Genomic DNA, 22,277 nt, shown 5'->3' with positions numbered 1-22,277 from the left:
TAGTGTCTGAGTCCGCAGTTCAGGAGGCGGTGCCCTAACGGGTCCAACTGGAACGCCGGAAGGGGCGAGACGGGAAGGCGGGGCGTGCACGCCTTTTCCGCCCTGGGTGCGGAAGGGTGATGTGGCTCGGGCTTCGCCGGCCTCACTATGGTAAGAACCGGGGTGATGGGGTCGTGGTTGAACATTCTGAAGGGGTTGTGGTCCCAAACTAGGGCAGGAGGGTTGGGTGGCAGCCCCGGGTTCGCGGGCCAGAAGGGATCCTTGTCACTAACTTGATTTTCCCGTGGTTCGGAGGATGTACAGGCCCTGGAGCCATGTGGCCCCTGCACGTCCAACCGCTGAGAATGAAGGCCGACCACCCAAGAACGACTCCCGGGTGGTCCAGCCCATCCCGTTCCGCAGAGGCCACTTTCTTGACTTAAGAAGAAATGTGCTAGTTTACCTTTACCGGTCGATTAAATAGACTTTTAGTAGACCTTGATCCTTTGAATCGTTACGGCTTCCGGAGTTTTCGCTGCTTATTTTGAGTCTCCTTCCCCTACGCATCTGATTCAGGTTTTTGTTTCATAGTTATCAAATAAACCCCAAACTTCATATCTTGATTTTTACCTGTTGAATCAGGGACCTTTAGGCCTCTCCTACTTGATTCTCTCAGCGTTAAAGATGCTATTTTACAAGTTACAGGTTTTAGTGATTGGAGATTTCTGAAGAGATGGTTTTTCTTCTACGAGTTTAATGTAGTTGGAGTGGTGTCTGGCCCCAGGCCTTCCTCTCCTCCCCACACGTTATTAAGGTTGTATGTGTTATGTTGTATTATTGCAGATTCCTTTGATGGTTTGGCTGTCTTAGAAAAGTTTGAAATACATATGCATCTCCAAGCTGAAGAAAGGAGGTAATGGCCTCCAGCATGGCCACAGGACAGATACAGTGTCAGTAATAAAAACAGTCTGCCAAGTTCTGCCCAAAGGCATTTTACTTTTGTTATGGTAAAATGCCAAAAGCCTCTACTCCAGGCCCTCACGATGAATTTTTGAAGTCCACCTGTCAGATGTTGCAGTTATGATCATATTTGGGGGGAAAGATGCCTACCTTTTATTAATAGTATAGAAAGCAACCATGATGCACAAAATGCTATTCTACGTGACAGTCTGCATGATAGTTGCCAAGCTTGTGTTCCCAGATGTTCCTGCAGAATTCTGTACAGTACAGGGCCCTGAGACGTTTCATCAAAAACTCATTAATTGTTGCTTGCTTTATGCTAGTTACTTTGGTTATGTATGGATAAGGCTTAATCACAGTCTCTTCCCTGGAGAAGTTTACCACTTAAAGAGGAGATGACAGTTTATGGCAGGTTATTCCCTCCTTGATCGAGGATATCCTCTTTCCCCACCTCCCATATGATATGATGGGTAGGATGCACTTGCTCTGAAGGAGGGTCATTAGTGAGCTGTTACTTAACCTAGAAAATTTGGTTCCTTCAACTTAAAAAGAGTAGAGAGGCCGTTACTCTTAATTCTTGCATGTCTTCCAGGAAGCTAAAATTGATTTATTTTACTCTTTGTGCAAGTTAAAGATACGTTATTCTTTTCATCATCTTATTGTTTCACGTCTAGTTAAAAGTAAGGTGGATACTGTGTTTAAAATCAACAGTATTTAAACTGGCCATACTTTTTCAAAAGTAACAATTGTACCTCATTTATTAGCACTTGAGTGTCTGTGTTTGAAAAATCAGTTTATAAGCGTCTTATTTCAAGCCCACTTCTGAGTAGGTGAAGGAAGTCAGGGACAAGGAGACTGATGTGCCTGGTGTTGCACAACCTGGTAGGTAGTTTAGCCAGGACCCAGCCTTTTCAATGTCCAGATGCCAAAAATCTTCATGCTGTTGTTAACAGAAGCAACGTAATAGAGGCTGAAATGTTTTACTGATTTGTCACTATCAAATACAATGTGCCAATCAGACAGGCTTGGACAACAGAAACAACTGTCAGGTGATTGATTTTTTCATTGCTGCTGTGTTCCTATGAGCTTCAGATGTCAGCCTTGAGTTTGCCCATAAATTTGGTGTATTTGTGGAGTTACCAAGTGGTAATGGCTTAAATCTGAATTACCATATTTTAATGAATTCATTTTTTAAATGTTTCAAGGCCATAAAATGTTTATCAGCAGACTGTTTATAAGAGCATAAACAGCCTGATAATTATACCACTTAAGAATTAATACTTTTTTTAAAGATTTTATTTATTTATTTTTAGAGAAGGAAGGGAGGGAGATAGAGAAAGAGAGAAACATCAATGTGCGGTTGCTGGGGATCGTGGCCTGCAACCCAGGCATGTGCCCTGACTAGGAATCGAACCTGCGACACTGAATTAATACTTTTAAGAACTTCAGGATACCTTGTTCTTCCTAACTTTTTACATCCTTTAAGATTCATCTCAAGTTTTATCTCTTACAGAAAATCCTTTCCTGCTCCTTTATTCTTTCTACTCCTTTTAGGTATCCATCTGGGCATCCATAGTTCTAGGACCCCACTAGCAAAGCACTTACCAAAGAAAAACAGCAATAAGGTGTTGCCTATATTTCTCCCTTCTCTAGGCAGAGCTTTTAAAGTACAGACTAGTTCTTTTAATCTCTACATCACTGTTTAAATTAGTTAGTACTTGAATGAATCAGAGAGTCAGAATACAAAGTCATGTAAGGCAGCTCAGAGTCTTCAAGAACTTCACAGTCCAGTGGGAAAGATTATTAAATAAGTAAAGTCCATGTCTTAACATGTAGAAAGACCATGGGCTTTAGACTGAGCTGTATAGAGTCAAAATCATTCCCAGTTCCCATCCTTTACTTGGTTAACTTAAGGAAGTTTATCTTCACTTCTTCCTCTGTGAGTATATTAGGTGATTTACAGATATTCAATACAAACCCTGCAGGGTAGGAGCCATTGCCCACATTTTATATTTAAAGAATATAAAATAAGGGGTGTGAAATGTTCACTATCTAGTAGCAGATAAAATATTAGCATATAAATTCTAATGAAACACAAGAAAGTAATTCTGGCTGGGAATTGCTTCCGAGATATCCCCAAGAAGGTAACGCTGACCCATATGTTCAAAACAGATTACAGATTACAGATTATTGAAGGAGTCAGCAGCTAGAATTGGACAGTGTTCTCTATTCTTTAGATATAAAGTAAATGGCAGTTATGGAACCAAAGGGCATCAAGTTGAATAGGTGCTTGGAGACTGGCAGGAATGAAGTAGCAAATTGATGAGAGATGAGACTAGAAAGATTGGGGGCCAGATCTTAAAGGGGTTTTTGTCATATCAAGGCCTTTAAGTTTTGATGAGGTTTAATTGCTTACCTGGTAAAGACTTTGAGCAGAGAAAAGAAAGGTGTGCATTTTAGAAAACCAACTAGTAACAATACATAGAGGGTATAATTAAATAGAGGAAGATTAAAATTGAGGAAGCCAGTTTAGAAACAAATGCAGCGAGCAGATAGTAGATGATTGAATGCCTCAACTCTTAACAACAGTAGTTAGGTTAAAAGAAAGGATAAATAAAATCATTTTGAAGGTGCTTAGTGGGAGTCAATGAAGCACAACTCCTGTTTAGATGATTGATTGAATTAGAAGGAAATAACGATTAAACACCTACTCTGCCAGGCATTTTACATGTGGTGTTTTATTAAAGACTTCGATTATTGTTCACATTGTGCTTAATAATAAAGTACAGAAGGGTGAAGTGTCTTGCCCAAGATCACACTGCTTATAAATAGTGAAGCTCAGATTTAAACTTAACAGCTCTGCCACCAAATCTTTTCCTATATAATAATGCCATTAATTTCAGAATTCGAGAAGGAAAGGTTGTCATGCCTGAGTGGTTGAGGGGTAGGGGGAGTTACGTAAAATGATTCTTATGTTACTGTTACTTTAGCACCATTAACACAAAAGGCATCAAAGTAAAAAGGCAAAGATCTTAGTATTATAAAAATAGTTTGACCACATAAACCCATGGCAAGTTTCCATGAACTACACTATTGAAACAGTTGCATTAGGCTGATTGGTATCTGATGTGGATGCTGGTCTTCTAACTCAGTGGATTATAGCCTCGCCTGTAAGGAAAGACTTCAAGGAGATCTGAGAAATTATAGATGCCCAACTAAGTCCAAATTTCTGAGTATTGATTGTTTTTAAAAGCTTCAAATGATTCTAATGCATGGCCAGGGTTCTTACCACATCTGCCTCAGTGTATTTGGAAGCTTTTTAATTTTATCAGTCTGTTCTGACCATGTACCCAGAGTAATTTTTTTCTAACAGGTATGCACTTTGTCCTTCAGATATTTTCTCATGTCAAAATAATTTATCAAGGACACATGTGAAGCATTCATTACTTTAACATAGGTGTATGTACTCTTTCCTTTATTAACACCTTTGACATCCTTGTTTTATTTTGCTCTGAGTTGTCCATAAAATAGCTCTAAGCAGCACAAACACAGCAAATGCATTGTAGGTATCATGACAATGAGACAAAAATAAATGCAAATGACCACCAATGTGGCCAGTGAAGAACAGAGTTGAGGTGCTTCTCCTCTGGACTGTAGCTTTACTCATAGCCATAACAGTTACTAATTGTAAGTGGAAAGTATAAGTAGAGAAAGTCTCTACACTTTTGAAACAGGACCAGTGAAATCAAATGGCAGTTTAGTCCAACAACTCGTTTTATAAGTGAAATTAAACTGATGCATAGAGATGCTGATTTTGCCAAGGTTAAATACATACACATATTTCATTAAATAATCCAAATGTTTATAACCAACTGATTCTAAGAGAAGCTGATGTGTTCTTAACATTGAAGCATTAAGCAGTTCTGGGTTTTAAATTAAGATAACTTGTATATTTGCTACAATATCAGCGCTAGCTTGCAGTAAGCAGCAGTGGTTGAACTTATGTGCTAATAACACCCAAAGAAAATGTCCAATATGTCTGTGTAGTAGTGAAAATCTTTTCAATCACCTGTAGTCACTTATTTTCGGCAAATGGGGTATTTGTGTGTGTGTGTTTATACATTCACATACAGGTCTACATTTTAAGAGATAATAGTGGTACATATGAATTTATAGTTACAGACTAGTTGAAAAATGCTGACCTGACCTAGATTTGTAAATGATAAAGTGCTGACCCACTTTTCCAGTGCTGTATATAGTTTTTATCACAACTAGGTCAGGAATGTCATTTCTGGGTTTCCTTAAATCCCCCCAGAGGGATAAAAGTCTTTAGTTTTGTGTAAAAGCAGTAGTCATTAAAACAAGTAATATTGCTGCTATTGGGAATTTTAAAAATTGAAATTTTTGGTATTCGTTTCTTGTTTAAAGTGAATTTCCATTAAACCGAAAGAATTAAATATGTCAATAAAAATGTATTTCCCATATAGGAGACAGTCAATATGTGATGCTCCCAGACAGTGTTATACATAAAGAAGACCCTTAATTGGTTAACAATTTATTTTAGTAATCTTAAAAATAAATAAATAAACAACATGTAGCTTGAGTGATCCAGGACTAATGAAAATAGACTAGGCTTAAAGTCTTAAGAGTTAGCAAGCAGTCATTGAGCACTCTCTGGACAAAGCATTGTTTGGCATATTAATATGTATATGTTTGCTGTTTTTCTCATTGTTTCTTTGTTTGACCCTTTATACTGCTTGGATTTTTTCCCCTTTTACCCCTCTATTCCTAATGTTTTGGATGGTTTCTTTGACTTAGAAGTATTTTTATTTATTCATCTAAAAACAAAACCCCATAAAAAGGAAGTGTTTGTAGGTGTGGTAGACAGAATGTCCCCCACCCTACCCCCAAAAACTCTGCAAATGTGTTATCTTGTTGTGTTAGTTGGCAATAGGGACTTTGCATGTTTGGTTAAGAATTTGAAGATGGGACAAGTATCTTGAATTATGGGGACGGGGTGACTTAATCACAAGTGTCCTTGTAAGAGGGAGGCAGGAGGGACATAGTTACAAAAGAAATGACTATACAGGTCAGAGTGACGAGAGAAGGTGTTACCAGCCAAGGAATGAAGGCAGCCTCTAGAAGATGGAAAAGGCAAGAAAATAGAGTCTTCCAGACCCAGCAGAAGGAACAGGCTCTTTTGTGTTTTTTAACTCCCTGGTATTTCCAGAGTGTCCTGGAAAACTGGATAAACCTGGAATTGGAGAACTGTTTGAGGTTCTAGAATTTTCTACCAGCCAGCTTGCCTATCCAGTCATCCAGACTTCTTAAAGGTGTTTATCTCTTACAAATTAGGTGGAACCAGAAGAGCACACATTGTCCCGTTTGCAAACTCCTTAAGACAGGCTGCTTGATGGAACTGTCTTTTACTCCAGTTTGTGATACAAAAAGGTTTAGATATTGAAAGGAAATTACCTCAGGCTTCCATTTTACCCTACAGCCTGGGCCATTAACATAAACATAAAGATATTTGCTCCTTCTGGATTTTTCAAGTATCATTGACAAGTAAATACAAATGCAAAGGAGTGTGTGGAGGTTTCTCTTGAATGGTTAAAACATTCAGTATTCTGATCTACACTTTTTTTAATAGCCTGCATTGTTAATTTGGAATCTAAGCATGCTCTGGCATTTGTTTGTTTTCGGGCTTCTGTTCATGCAGCATTTTCAGTGACTCCTGCACACTATTTTGTGTAGTAGTCATAGGGATTAATAAGACAACCTCAATAAAATGAAGGAGAGAATTAGAGTACAGTTTGATCAGTGCTATAATCGGCAGCTCTGTGTGTAACACACATGTACAGAGTCCCTGACTCTGCTTGGTGTAGAGAGAGGGGATAGGAGAGACATCACAGAGAAGGTCACTCGAGTCGAGACACCAGAAGTTGGAGTCAGGCAAAACCAGATGGAAATGTGCGAAAACACAGAAGACCTTGAAAAGGATTCATGATTTAAAAGATCTGAAAAAAAAATACAGTAAATGAATTTTACTTTTCTTACCACCTTTTTTTAATCATCTTTCCTTCTACTTTGCGATGGAATGTGCTTCCCTTTTTCTTAGCTTCTTCCCTTTCCTTTAATAACACTTTCCTATTTAAAATCCCAGTTGTTTTTCTACAAAACAGGAACATCTGTTTCCTTTAACCCTGAGACTAAAGTCTTATATCAGCGGCCCACAGATGCTAAGCATTAAGAGGAATGTATAGGTAGGCTAAGCCATGGTAGACTAATGTTTGAAACACTCTTTAGACCAGTCTGGGTACATCTAAAAGACTATCAGCTAAGATAATTGTTTAAATTTTAGGATCTATAAACCCCAAGAACAAAGTTGTATGTACTGTATATTGCGTACTTGTAAATGATTTTCATTTGTAAATGGATTCACGTACAAATATGTATAACACACCCTACTTCTTTAATAATAGGCATGTTTTTAAGTGCCTCTTAAAATCTTTTATTATGAAAAATTCAAACATACATAGGTAGAAAGAAGAATACAGTGAAGCCTCATATACTCAGCATTTCATCAACCGCACACCTTTCACCACACACACACTGGATTACTTAGAAACCAGTCCCAGACACCATATCATTTTAAGCATGTTTCTTTAACAGGACATTCAGGGAAGGAAAAAAAATAAATATTGCAAAATCATGAATTTAGATACTCCATTAGGAAGACGATAAACCTACTTTGCAAATTTATTTTCCAGCCACTTTACTACATAAATTCTTTGCTTAGTACAGTAAATCTGCACATCATTCTCTAACTATGTAAGTTCCTGAATCTGTGGGGATGTTTTACATGCTTTTGTCCCTTCCGGAGCCTGCTCTCTATTCTTTGCCCATCTATTTGTAATATGTCTTTCAAGGATTGATTCAGTTCCTGCTTTCTCCTTGAAGCTTTTCCTGGCTTTTCTTTGTGAAAACAGCTGTGTTGTGTTTGTTTCTTTGTTTCTTTGTTTGGTCATCACGGCTCAGTGGTGACATATGCTAGTGAGTTTCTATTTAGTTTTTTTAAATATATATCTCTTAAAATGAGTATAACTGCTGTATGCCTCAGTTTCATGTATAAAGTAAGGTTATTAATATCATCACATATGAGGATAAATAAGATAATCCAAAACAAGGACTCAGTGAATATCAGTTGTTGTTGTCATTAGCTTTTGCAAAGTCCTGGATGCAAGGAATCATGGTATGTACTTGTTTAATCCCATGTCTAGCCTCATACTCCAGAATAGATACTAAATATACATTTACTTATGTTGGCTGCAAGGAAATCTGTGCTTTATATTTCATGACCTTATTGTCAAATACTGTATTCATCAACATATTCATATACATGTTCAAAATACAATCGTTGAAAGGTAAGTGTTGTGAGATACTGTGTTTCCTGTCTAAAATTGATCATGTGTTCATTAATTTCTTTCAAGTTACAAAACGTATATCACTTGCCTTCACATGTGGAAAGTTAAAATCCAATTAAAAACCAAGGCATATTAAACTTTACACTTGTTTATCAATGAAGAAATTATTTCCATAGAAAACAAAATAATACAAAAGATTTTTGCTTATCTTTTTCAGACCACAAAACTAACACTTGGAAAATTTGAGAAATTCAAAAAAAGTTGAGAATTAGGTTAAAAACCTTCCGCAGAAAATCACTGGATTCTCCCCTCTTCTTTCCATAAAGGCTTACACAGCTAAAGATATTATTGTGAAGAAAAAAAAAGCATGCTGCTTTTCCTACCACTTAGCATTTTTTGTCCTTCAGGATATTGGTAAATAACGTACAACTTTTAAAAATGTTTTGAATAGTTTATAAGTATTCTAAAGATGTATGTATAAAAGGTTTTAAAATTATTGCTACAATATTTGAACAGGGCTAGTTATTTTTTTAGAATTCTCCTGGCTATTTTTTAATTTATTTTTTCACAAGAACTTCAAAATCAGTTGCCTGTTTCAGAATAACTTGTTGGTATTAGGTCCATTTTAAATTTACAGATTAGCTGTCTGATGTTGCCTTCCAATGTAAGAGCCCAGTGTACCACTTCATCTACTGCTATGTTCAGTACGTTTTAAGGTTTCGTCAGTTTTCTTCTTTGATGTTAGTCAAAGCTGTTGCACATCATTTAAGCTTATCCCTAGATAGTTTGTTATTGTAAATGAAGTCTTTTTTTTCCCCATTATGTCTTAACTGGTTGATAATATAATCATGAAGGCTGTTGATTTAAATATTTTCATTATATACCCAGCCACCTTACTTAATTCCCTTATGGTCTGTAATTATTTTTCACTAGATTCTTTTGGATTTATTATATATACAGTTGTATTTTTGCACTTTTTATTTATTTAACCATTCCTTATTGAGCTCCTACTATGTGTCAGTTACATAGTCAGATGCTAGAGATTGATAAGACAATGTCCACTCTTCAGGGGTGAATATTAATTAGAATAATGTGTAACCATCTGCTATGTGTACAGAAAGAAGAGTTCTATATGGAATAGGAGAGGGGAAGCAAACGAGTTCATGGAGACTTCTGGAAAAGATAATGCTTGAGTTGAATTTTGAATAGAGTACACCTTCATTTTACTTGGACTGGAAATTTGTGATTTTCTTTGATTCCTTTATTAAATTTATTGACTAACTTCTAAAGATTCAGCAATGAATGAGCAAGTGCTTTTCTTTCACCAAAACTGAATAACCTTTTATGAGTCAGTGCATGGAACATGATTGCTAAAATTTAAAACATTTTTGTCCTAAAAGAGTTACAGAATTTAAAGAAACTTTAGCCAGCATTTAACCTATCTTCCTACTCTCCACCCAGTTTTACAGATGTGAAACAAAGACTGTGAGAGAGGCTAATAGGTCGTAGTCAGCTCCTGGCAGAGTTTAGAAGCTATGCCCCACTTGTAGTCTGGGTCTCTAGAACATTTATATTAATTACATACTGATTCAGCTTTGGTGGGCTATTTTAGATTCATGACATTTTTTATCATGTTTTTAAAGTTGTTGAACTTAAAATTTTTGTTACATTTTCTCCATTCCTTAGCCCAAAGAATGAAAAAGAAAATACACTCTCAGAATCCCTCATTACTGTATTCTGGTTTTAAGTATTCTCAGACATGTCATTCTGTTTGCCTTTTTGAAGAAAAAACTATGATTCTTTATATGGACTTGTCTGGCAGTTTTTCTTTTGATACTAATTTTTCTTTTTCTCTTTTTAGTCTGCCATTTTCAATTTTCAGAGTCTGTTGACTGTGATCTTGCTGCTCATATGTACCTGTGCTTACATCCGGTCCTTGGCACCCAGTCTCCTGGACAGAAACAAAACTGGGTATGTCACTTGTGACTCCTGATCACCCAAATCAGTTCTTACAGCCACTGAATGTAAATTACCGTAAATGTCATTAAACAATTTCATTTCTGTATGTAACTTAGTTTTTAATAACTTTTTATATTTTCCTCCTCCATTTAAAAAAATCTAAAAACTTTATATTCACAGAATCTTACTAAATATAAAGCTAAATATCATAGGTGACATGAAATTTACTATACTGAAGGAAATGTATATGTAACAAGATGAACGGGTATTTTTTCTGGGAATAAGAAAATGATTAGTAAAGTTATCACATTTTGAAAGCATTAAACAGTTTGTAAGGCCTGTTTTCATAAAAGTAGTAATACAGACATTACCTCTTTAACCAAGACTGCTATAATCACATAAACTCCCTGTCTGTTTCATAAGTTAAAATCTTTGAAGAACTTCATTTAGTTTACTTAAACAGTAGTAAAAATTAAGTCTCAGGCATGTCACATCTTTTTTAATTATTAGGTTCATACCCCCCTGCCAAAAATTTAAGCTCAATGTCATAACACACAGAAGTAAATTTTAAAATGCGTGTTCATAATACAGGAATACGTGTTGAATTTAACCAAAAGGAAGAGTATATTAAAAAAAGAGCTCATGTGGCAAATATGTTTTCTTGGCCTTACATATCTATTAATTTCTGTGAATAATTGTCTTAATCCTTTCTTGATGAGAGCCTATATCTCACTTAATGATTTTAAGAAATAAAAAGATGAAATAATAGAATATTTCACATAGGAATAATTATCCCCAGGACTCTTTTTGTTTTTAATGGGAAGAAAAAGGCCAAGTTAGGATCCTGAAAGGTCAAACACTTCCATTAATAAAAGCCTCTACAAGACATCAAATGGTAGATACTAACTATGAGATTACTGATTTCTGCTTCTTTCCTTCAATTTTATTCTATCTTTGGAGTCATAATTAGCATTTACTCGAACATCCCATTATCTAAATCATTTTGGCTTTTTTTTTTTACTCTTTTTATTTCCTAGGGTTGTTTGAATATCTGTAAAAGAATAAATAGAATTTGAACCAGTTTTGAAAATTGAAAACCAGTTATCCTGTTCTGATAAACTGTTGGTCTAAATCTATCTCTGTTGGTGTGAAGGATTTCATTTAATTTACTGAAACTGAAAACAGATGCTATTTGTCCATCAGTTTTTATGACAGTGCCCCACACCCTTTGTAGACATTGTCTTCTCATACCACCTTTTTTTTGAATTCCTATTGCACTTAATCTTCACCACTCAATTTAATACTTTGACCGTTTGTTGAAATTACATAATGGTATTTGTTTCTTACTTGTGTGTGAAGTCTTTTTACCCAACCAGTTTTATTTCCTCCTTTCCTTTCTCTGTGATTCCAAAATACTTATAGTTAAAAGTGTATGGTAGGAACCAGAAAACATTCTCATTGATCAGTTGCTTGGAATTCCAATATAATACATAATGTCCATTTAGTAAGATACTTTCAAGTGTTTATTTCATTAAAGAATAATCGCCTAGTAGTACCGTAGAATATTTATATTTTACTGATACTGTTAGGAAGAAAGTAAATCGCATGTGGAAATGTCTGCTCCTCATTCCCTTGGGAGCAGGAATATATCCATAACATGCTACATTAGAAAAAGGAGTTCTCAGGGCTGCCAACCTTACAGTAGAGGTTGAGTAGTAGTATATTTCTCCTACATAAAACTGCATAAAAGCCCAAAGAAATGGCATGCCTACTTTTACATTTTAAAGTATATGCTGATGCAGTCTAGGGTTTGAAAGTGGCCATGGTGGGAATTTTTTTTTTTTAATAAATTTAAGTAGCTTTTAATACACTAACTTTGTTCCAACTTTCTGGTGATACTTAATAGATTATTAGGACTGAAAAGACCTTGACTCTGATCATATGGCAGGACAGTTGAAGCTTCATTCCAGGCGTCCTGCCTCTGAGTTCCTCAACCAGAGAAGCTTTAAATCAGTAGTGCTTATTATAATTAATACAGTTTTGGAATCACGGAATCATGGCATTGCAAATCACTAACCCATTGTCTTCCATTTTTTGATGAAATGTCAGCTGATTTTAAGTGATACCTGAAACTACTGTCACACGTGCCTTTAGCCTTGTGTGTGTGACTGATCACAGCACCTGGTGGTCACTATTCTACAGACAGTAACTCACTTAATCCTTAACAACCCTATTGAGTGCTGACTTGCTATTACAGAGACAAAAAAAAAAAAAGTTGCTCACACTTATGTAACCAATTAAGTAGGTTTGAATTTTAGGCACAGTCTGGCAATTATATATATAATCTCTCACTTTCTAGATTTTTCTTTTAGCTGGAAGCAGTCCATTAAATGTTTATGTATAGAAAAACGCTTTCAGAAAAAAACATTACTTTTAAGAGTGTACATATATGATCTGTCCCTTCTATTGTCAGGGCAAAATTATTTCACCTGTCAGAATGTCCATATTTCAAAATAACTTGTTTTTTTACCTATTTCATTTAAGCTAAAGTAAGAGACTTTTTGTTTGAAGGTCAGGAAGTTATACTTCAAAGGAGGAACTTATATAGAACTTAATTTAACCAGTATTTCTTTCCGCCTTAATCATAGTAATACAGTGATTCATTAGCCAGCCATCTCTTTGGGCAAAAAGAGTGTAATATAAATTTACCTGGAATTAAGTATTATGATTTTGTTATGCCAATCCTAACTTGCTACAATTAACAATGTTAATTTATCTTGATTTGCAACCATGCATTAACTCCATTTATTATTCTATTCTTCTGTCAAACCAACAAAATAGTTATCTACAATGTTATTATTTTTTCTGATATCTGTATTCATTGAATGACTCAGTTTTTTTAATGCCAGTACTTTTGTCAAATAAGTGATATAGCCACATAATATGTATTTAACTCATAATATATTTAGTTGAAATATATTTAAATGGGCATCTTCATCTTAATTCTTTTTATTTCTAGAATGTGTTTTAAATGCCGTATTTAATTACCTCATATACAGTGTTCCTAAACCAGGGTTTTCTACTTATATTGAAAACATAGGCACATATTTTTGTATTCTTCCTTATTAAATAACATAGTTATATAGATGCTATCACTGGATTTTATAGCTGTAGATTGCTTAAATATAGAGTTACATTTTTTAAGGTCAAAATAGTAAGTTCTTGTACAAATGTTTGCCACTCGCACTAATTTACCTTAGGTTTAATCTGTGACACCTCATACATTCCAGTTAGTAATAAATTACATATGTTGATGTAAGGTAAGTTATTCTACATAAGTGGCTCAACACTGGACAAATTTCAGTTTTGAAGCAAAGCATCAAAGGTTTAAAATGCTAGCGTAATGAATTATCTCTATGATACTGAATGATTTACCTTTTCCAACAATCAATAGCTGCTTTTTTCTTTTTTCTTCTATGCAGATTGTTGGGTATATTTTGGAAGTGCGCCAGAATTGGTAAGTGTTTCTGTATAATCTTCATCATTTCTTCAGCTCTAAATTGTTGGTCAGTTTGCTTATGTTGTATTCAAATTGAATATCGGTTTCTAAAGTGTACGCTTCTAATTTACCTGAATTTTCAAAAGTTCGTAAAGTTCTACCAAATTCTTTTCCATATGCTATTTAAAGCTAGAGTTGGTGGATATGTCATGATACTTATTAGCAGGGAGATGGAAAATATGAGAAAAGTCTCTTGAAATTCAGATATCAAATACCATGCATTCCTGGTTTTGAGAAGATTTCAGAGAAGTATGTATAGTTTTATGCTCATATGCTTATAGTAGAGAGCATGTTTTTCTGTATAATGTGTAGTATTTTGATAACAAGATGAATTTCCCATCAGTGAAAGGCATGCTGAGCAACTGTCTAAACATAATCATTTTATTGTTTTATGCTAAGTTGTGGAATGTTATTTGTTACTTTTAGAAAATACTAACTTTTGTTTTTAAATCTGTGGTCATAGCTAAGCTTTATTCTGATTGGTTAAGCTTAACATGTTTGCAATTATCTTTTAACTTTTCATAATAAGGTTAGTAGTATCTTCAGTGTATTTATGCTTAGATAATAATATACTCTTGTCCCATTTCCCTGTAAATATATGTAACATGTAGCACAGTGCCTAGCAGCACATAATAAACTCTCAAATGATTGGTAATGAATGAATTAAAATGTATTGCTGTGATTCACCAGTATTCTTGAAAATAGATTATCCTTTTTAACATACCTTGTTCCAACACTACTTCAGGGCATTTGTACTATTTCTTGTCTTCTTTGGAATAATTTACATGACCTCCCTAAAAAAATGATTTTTATACTCTTCTTCTAACACTGGATTTATACAGACCAATTTTTTTTTTAATAAGGGGTCAGGCTCTTGTGATGAAGAAAGTAATCTAGTTAACCAATCTGACAACTGCCCGAATTTCCTAGTTTCTTTAAATAGGATGGAGAATTTAAGAATCATCTTCTTTAGATAAGCTGTGTTCCTGTTACAGTATTATGTTTTATTTTGGTTGTCACTTCTCAGAGATGTGGAAAATTTAGAAGTTGCTCCATGACAGGAAACAAAATTAATTAAAATAAAGGTTAAAAAATACAAACTAAACTAATATTTACAGCTTTTTTTTCCTAAAAAAGACCTTAGAATTGATATATCTAAAGCTAATTATAGGCATAACCTCATCTAGGCTAAGGGTTAATTATAGGAATTTCAAATTCTTTAAAGCATCTTCTAAGATTCATGTTGTTAACATTGAAATAATTTTGAGAGAGCAACTTTTCTTCCCTTGAGCTTTTAACCATAGGCATGACCTATTCGTGGTGGCAGTTATAAGTATAATACTCAATTATCTGGAAGTTCTTTTAAAATCTCTCATGATGAGATTATATGATTCCTTGGCCTTTTAGGTTTCTTCCTCTAGAAAATGATAATATAAGCACAAAAAGCTTTACAGAAAAGTACCTCTGTCAGGACCCTCATTCTAATATATTGATTATTAAAACAAACATCTTTCAGAGAATTAAGTGTGCTTTTAACATGTTAAACTGTTCTTCCTCAGGGTTCTTTGTCAGACTTTATTATCTCTTACAGTGATAGGCATGAAAATCTTTTTTTTGCTGGTGGGGGTAAGAAATATCATTGACTTTAGTTTGGTAAAGCACAGACATGGATAAGTGGTTGTCAGTCAGGGCACACTTGACAGTGTCTGGAGAAGTTTTTGATTGGCACAACTAGAGGAGAGGTGTATCTATACTAGCTGTAGGGTATGCTAGCTTTATAAACATCCCGTGGTGCATGGGGCAGCCCCTTCCAACAGAATTAGCCCAAAATGTCAATACTGCTAAAGTTGAGAATTACCCAATCTAGATTTACAGAATTTTGTGGTGCAGACTTATCTGGCATTCAGTCATGCTCAACAGCTGCAAGTCCTGAAATAACAGAAGAAATCGTAAGCACTTCAAAAATAGCCAAAAGAGAGAGATAAGAGACAAAATAGTACCCTCAATGGCTAATGCTGATAGCTAGTGGTAAATGTAAATATGTATAAACCAAATTGTTTGCTTCAGAGCCAAGTCACTCAGAAAAAGAAATAATGTTGTCAAAAAACAACGTAGTAAGAATATCTCAAGTAAACCTCAAAGAGAACACAATGGAAGAGCAAGCGAGTGTGAAAGAATAGAATATCACTGTATTAGAGTAATTCTAAATACTCATTGATAAAAATATAAAAAGTGTGGAGTTAGGAGGCTGAGCTTTCCTCTGTTTATTATTAAGTTGCTAATTCAGAAATAAAACATTAGGTATTTTAAATCCATTTTATGCAATAAATATGGGAAGTACAGTTTCATTCATTAGCCAACCCAGGTGACTTGTTTGTCCACAGTTACTACTTGGAAGTATAGCTAAAAACTTAGGACACCAAGTTTATAGCTTCCTTAATGCTTTCCTGTAGTCATACCTATTTTTATGTCAAATTATAAACTACCTTTTCTTTTTTTGCTTGCTCACTCATTTTTATTTTTCTCTCTTGACTCTATGAATGTCATTGGTTAAATAGTCCAGTTAAAGTATTCATTCTTGCCAATTATAGAAAAGCATTAGCTTTTCATTTTGGCAAAGTGGCTTAGAACATGTTGATGCTGATATGCTGCTTTCTCAAACACATGCTCCTCTTATCTTGACACAAAATATATCCACAAAGAAAGGATGCAATTTTAATGGGGAAAGACCCAGCCAAATCATCTTATGTTACACATCACATTACAGCAACTGCTTCACATTCACTTATACAGAACCAAGACCAGACAAGAAGTAACATTCTTACCCAAGTTCAACCAAAGATGTTTAACTCTACCACATGGCAGTCTCTTTTATGAAAATTAAAAACAGGAAAATTAAACCCATATGTAAATTAAAAAGCATTCTAAGTTGGAAGATGAGGAAGAGAACTTCCTCAAAAATTGATTTCCAGCAGATGGAAAATTTAGGACAATATTAATTTCACTCTTAGGTGTTTAGTAAGACTGGTAGGCAGTGAGAGTTTCTAGCCTCAATAAGAATGACAGGCTTGCTTATCAATGAGAATGAGTTGGTTCCTTTTTAAATTTTGTTGCCTAACTTGAGTTTTTTACCACCAAGGGAGTTAGCATTGCTTAAAGATGATAACCCAAGGAGATTTTTAGCTTTAAATATTTTATTTCTAGTTGAGATAGTGGTATTGTGAAAATGCTAATCTCTCGCTTTCTAGATTTTTCCTTTAACTGGAAGCAGTCCATTAAATGTTTATGGAAAACACTTTCAGAAAAAACAACAAATATTTATTTTATTTGTATGTGTGCGGTATCTTCTGTCAGTATTGTCATTGAACAGACACAAAAATACCTGCTCACTAACTGTACGACTATGTGCGCTCCCTTGAGGATTTTAGTTGGTGAAGGTTTGGTGTTTTTCAATGGTAGTTAACTGAACCTACTAAATGAAATAAGGAACTTAGATACTGGTTTTAAAGAGCTGGTTTTAAACATCATAGAAAAAACACAAGTGAGGGGTGCATACACAATATCTGCTAGAGGTACTGCCACAAACCCAGGGTTATTTCTAGAAGTGGCACGGCACTCTCCATCCTTTCTTGTGCATCCTCAAGGCAGCGTAAACACTGGTGCTTTGTGGATTGTACAGCCTTGCAAGGAAGATGGATTCGAGTTAACACACAATGACAAGATCCCTATCTGTTGGCAAGACCATCTCACAAGCCAACTCCAGGTCTATGTCATGCAAAGGAAAGTCTCCCAAGTATAAACACTCCTTAAACAGATGTGAAAATCAACTCATAATGCAGTGATTGTTTTAAGTTCTACATTTCTGGCTCTGAGTGATCATACTATAAATTCCATCTTGGAAATTATTTTTCCTAATATGTTTTTATTAAGCATTTTATTTCATGCCCATTCTTAAAATGCAGTTTTATTGATCACCCGCTGTTTATTGTCCTGTTTTTGCTTGGTTTTCCCTTAAGTATAAGGAGTTGCTACTGATGAGGACAATAAATATGGCTAAAAATTGTATGCTGAATTTTTTATGAGAAGAAATTTCCCTTTCTACAGAAAATATTAAGCAATATTTGGCCTTAATTGAGTTTGAGATGGCGCATTGAGGGTTTTTGAAACAACTGAAAAGGAGGTGGTCTTAGAAATAAATTAATATAATTTAGTGTACTTTGTTTTTTGTTTTTTGGGTTTTTTATTTTAATCATTGTTCAAGTACAGTTTTCTCCCTTTTACTCCCAATCCAGCCCCCCCTCCCATAATTTAGTGTACTTTGTATTGTATTTGCCTTTATGTTGCATCTAGTTCTTCTTTTGCCCACTTCCCAAATGTATGGGCTTTATAAACAATAATTCTGTCTTGATTTTGATGTGGCCTTCTCTCATTATAAGTAATAACTAAATCATATCTATGTTAGCTAAGCATTTAACCAACTTGAATATCTCCCTTGTTTTCAACAGGTGAACGGAAGAGTCCTTATGTTGCAGTATGCTGTATAGTGATGGCCTTCAGCATCCTCTTCACACAGTAGCTTAGAAGAATGCCTGAATTTAATTCCCATTGGATTTCAACATAAAAAGGGGACTTATCTGCAGAAAATAGTGGAAAGAATAGTTAACTTTATCTCTGAACATTGAATGAGATACATTTCCAGCTGCTGTTTGCTGTTTTGTTATTGGACCAATGATTGTGTAATTAGGGTATAACCATTTAGTACTCAAAGAGTTTGTAACAATCAATCTCAGTACTGTCACTACAATATTACATTCTGCGATTATCATTTTGTTGTGTCCAATACCAGTTTTTAATGAGGTATCTCTAAGGCACATAGTAGAAAAAATTGGTAAATTATTCAAGTCCCTTTCACTGTGATTTGGAAGTGATATATCTATAGAATGAGATCATATATTGGACTAGTTTTTTTATTGGGGAAAAGGGGTTCAATTTTTGTTGATAAAGATTACATTCATGTTTAATAGTACTTACTTTACCTCTGGCCACACCATTTTGAGCATTAACCAGAGTACCTCTACTCTTAACAAATTCTGTAGTTTATTGCAAGTTTTTTAACTATTTAAAACAAGCCTGTGCAGTTCTAGACAGGAAGATAAATGAGATGTGACATATTTAACTTACAAAGGGGTTTAAAAGAGCCAACTGATGTGGTTAGCGTCTGTAGCCTCTCTGGTTAAGTATGGATAAATGTCTTAAGCATCAGTTTGACCAGCTAACTGTCATCATTCTCTAAATAAAATTACATTCTTAAGTGAAAAGAGCAAAACAGAACAATTACAAAATAATAATCCTATGTGTTTTTTTCATATTTTAATTACCCTAAAATGCAAACTGTATTTTTGTTGTTTTTTAATATAGCACTTTGAATCTAGCATATGTTTTGTCTGTCAACTTGAACTGGAATGTCTTATGTAATTTAGTAAGTGATATTTGATAAATAGTTTTTAAACCTATTGATCCATGCATAATGGCATACGTGTCTTTGAGCTCTGTTAATAAAGGAGGACCCTCAGTAAGGCAAGAGGAACATTGGGAGTGTAGCATAAATTTCACTGTAGAGCAGTTTATAAGTTTATGGTTCACATTTCTTAAGATTCAACCAAAATTAAATGAAAATTTCAAAGCTAAGAAGAACTTAAATATCTTAGCTAAAAAATGCCCTTACTACAGGGTCTGGCAGAAGTAACACCTACTTGAGTGTGGTTGGTAGGGTAATAATATGGGTGTAATAATTTATAGTTTTAATTTGAACATTTAAAATGTCATATGGTATGCTTGAGTGTGATATAATTATGTTACAGAATTACATGCCTATGATTTTGTAATAAAAGGGTGTTATTTGTGCTGGACCTTTTATATAGTATTAATTAGATATTATTCTCAGTTGTTAGTTCCCTATAAGGTAAAAAGGAGAAAAACAGTTTTTTGTGTTTTTTTAAAGAATTATTTAAAGAATCTGCTGGTAGCTCTTTCCTCAGAAACAAAGTATAGAACTGAAAGCCACCAATTTTTAAAAATTAAACTACTAAATGTTTCCTAATTATAGGAAACATTTGAGAAAAGCTTGGTATGCATTGCCGGGGGATGTTGTTATTTGGTTTGTTTTGTTTTTAAAGGATAAAAACTGTTGTAAACAATAGATAAAATTATTTATTTTACATTTTGGCTTATTTTAAGCTGGTTAAAAGTGGTACATTTTACTTTAGACAGGGAATCAAGCTATGATAATTTCTCCTACTCCAAACTGTCTCTTGGGCTTTGTGTTAGGTCAAGGATTTTCAGGGTGTCCCCAAAATAGTACTCTCTTATCAGCATATACATGCAAAGGAAGTCACCTTTCTGGGTCTAGTTTCTTAGTGGCCATCTGTTCAGCTCTGCTGCCAACTAGACTTTCGAAAAACTGTGACAACTAACTTTACATGCTACATGAATCTAATATTTCAAAAAATGAATATTCTAGATAATCGATTCTAAGACATTAATACGGCATTTTGGAGGATGTAGATGGGAAATAGAGGATGAAAACATTTATTTGGAAAATTGGTGGTAATATATAAAAGTTTGTACTCTAGAGATTCTGAACAGAGTGGGAGGCAGCTTATTTCTGACCTCAGCCTTTCTGACCTTTTGAAACACAGGTTCTTTGGGGGGTGGGAGAAAGATAGTATTCTATGAATAAAAGCAGTTAGCATTTTCTTTATTGTTTTCAAGGAGCTACCACTGAATCCTGTTGTAGAACCCAAAGGACAGTGTAGATAGTTTTAATCCCAGGGAATATTCAGATCCTCCCTTTGTCAAAGTCTTGGTGGGGTGGTAGAATGCAGAGGAGGATTAAGGATCGATTTAAACTTCAGGTGGACTGCCTGTGTCACATAGTTTTATCAAGGGATAATGGGCTCTGAGGCCCACAGTTTCGTAGATTCCGATACTCTGCCTAACCTTCCTGGCTCCATTCTTTTGATTTCGTCTCTCCTGGAATTTGTTTTGTGCTGATACTTCTTGGCCTCACCTGTGCCAATGGCTGAGCATGTCTTCTTTCTAAGCAGTCTTAAAAGTTGGTCAATCAAAAAGCTACATACATAGTGTGTTGAATTCTCTCTGTGGCTTTAAAAAAGTTCAGAATGAAGTCAGATGTCTTAATGCCTGTGCTGCTGTGCCAGGCACTGTCCTGAATGCTCTTACATGTTCAACTTCAGAATAGCTCTTTTATGCTATGGATAACTAAGTTTACAAAGTCAAAAATGAACTGATCTTTGACTAGTTTTGTGAAAAGACCTAGGACTTCTAAGTAGAATATTTATATTTCAATATTCTTTTAAGAAGCATTTATAGAGTGTGTATGATATATTATCAGTGAAGATAAGTATAAAGTTTCTCCCCTCTATAAGTCATAAAGTAGTGGTGGGTGAGAGAGATGAAGTTACTTACATGAAGTGCTATGTCATAGCGTTTACTATTGAGATAATGCCTGCCAGGGTTCTCGAAGAAAATTGATGGGTGACAACTCAGTCAGGGACATGAACTTCTTGCCAAAGAAGCAATGTTGAAGCTGAATTTAAGAACAGTATGCAAAACACCAGTGATACACACATACTGTAAGGACCTAGCTTATGCCACTTGGGAATTAGTAAGATAAGCTCAGAAAGGTGGGCAGAGGTTCCATTCTAGAGCATCTGCAGTTTTCTCATTATGTATTACCTACCTCATAATTTAAGTTGAATGTGTCCCCTCCTCCCTGACCAAAAAAATTCTTCCTTGGTGTACATATAAACAAGGTTGAAGATACCCATGCTAACCTTAATTTGGTCCAGGAACATAAAAGCATGCTCTCCAGAGATTCACCTGCTAAGTATATAAAGCTAAGGTAACCAGTCTGGTGAAGTAATTCTAGGGTCTCTATTAGTCACTCCTAGTTATTCATATTCCCATCGATGCCAAAGCAGCCGTGATTGTTAAAGCACCATCAGCACAAAGAACAAACATGGTTGCATTGTCTACATTTCCTGGGTGTACAGAAAAGATTTCCAATAAACAAACGACATCGTGCTCTTTTCAAAGCCTTTGAGAAGTTACTGCATCATAGGAAGCTAAAAACAAGAATGGAAGATTCTTAAGGACCCCTCTTTCTTTGGTATCCAATAACAGGTGTTCAGAATGTAAGTAGCTGAGCACAGCAAATCCTTAAGGATGATGCAATGCCTTAGAAGCTTAACTCGTTTATATTGATTAGCCTTTGGCGAAATTGGTTTTGTTTCATTGAAGGTCACGGAACCTATTGACGACATCAAGTGAGGACTTTATTATAGTATTGTGAATACTGCAAGCCTGTTCTCAAT

The 22,277-nt window shown here is 35.0% G+C and overlaps 1 protein-coding gene and 1 non-coding gene across 3 annotated transcripts; both read left to right on the top strand.

The window, feature by feature from the left end:
* Nucleotides 1-48: 48 nt before the first annotated feature.
* TMEM167A (transmembrane protein 167A) lies at nucleotides 49-21,687 on the top strand. 2 transcript variants are annotated; one of them, XR_004901964.1, is made up of 5 exons: nucleotides 91-150; nucleotides 8,581-8,777; nucleotides 10,225-10,334; nucleotides 13,805-13,839; nucleotides 18,387-21,687. XR_004901964.1 is itself a non-coding variant. In XM_036020494.1 (4 exons), the coding sequence occupies exons 1-4, from the start codon at nucleotides 148-150 to the stop codon at nucleotides 18,455-18,457; spliced, it is 219 nt and encodes a 72-aa protein (XP_035876387.1). In that variant the 5' UTR covers nucleotides 49-147; the 3' UTR covers nucleotides 18,458-19,229. The 2 variants fall into 2 exon arrangements, 1 of the variants encoding a protein (XP_035876387.1); XM_036020494.1 differs by lacking the exon at nucleotides 8,581-8,777 and having other exon boundaries at nucleotides 49-150; nucleotides 18,387-19,229.
* LOC114514724 lies at nucleotides 11,924-12,059 on the top strand. The gene has a single exon (XR_003686108.1). It is a non-coding gene; the product is annotated as a small nucleolar RNA U109 (small nucleolar RNA).
* Nucleotides 21,688-22,277: the final 590 nt, after the last annotated feature.

This window comes from Phyllostomus discolor, chromosome 3 (genome assembly GCF_004126475.2).
Source record: "Phyllostomus discolor isolate MPI-MPIP mPhyDis1 chromosome 3, mPhyDis1.pri.v3, whole genome shotgun sequence".
Lineage (NCBI taxonomy): Eukaryota > Metazoa > Chordata > Mammalia > Chiroptera > Phyllostomidae > Phyllostomus > Phyllostomus discolor.
This window is presented reverse-complemented; position numbering and strand designations above follow the sequence as displayed.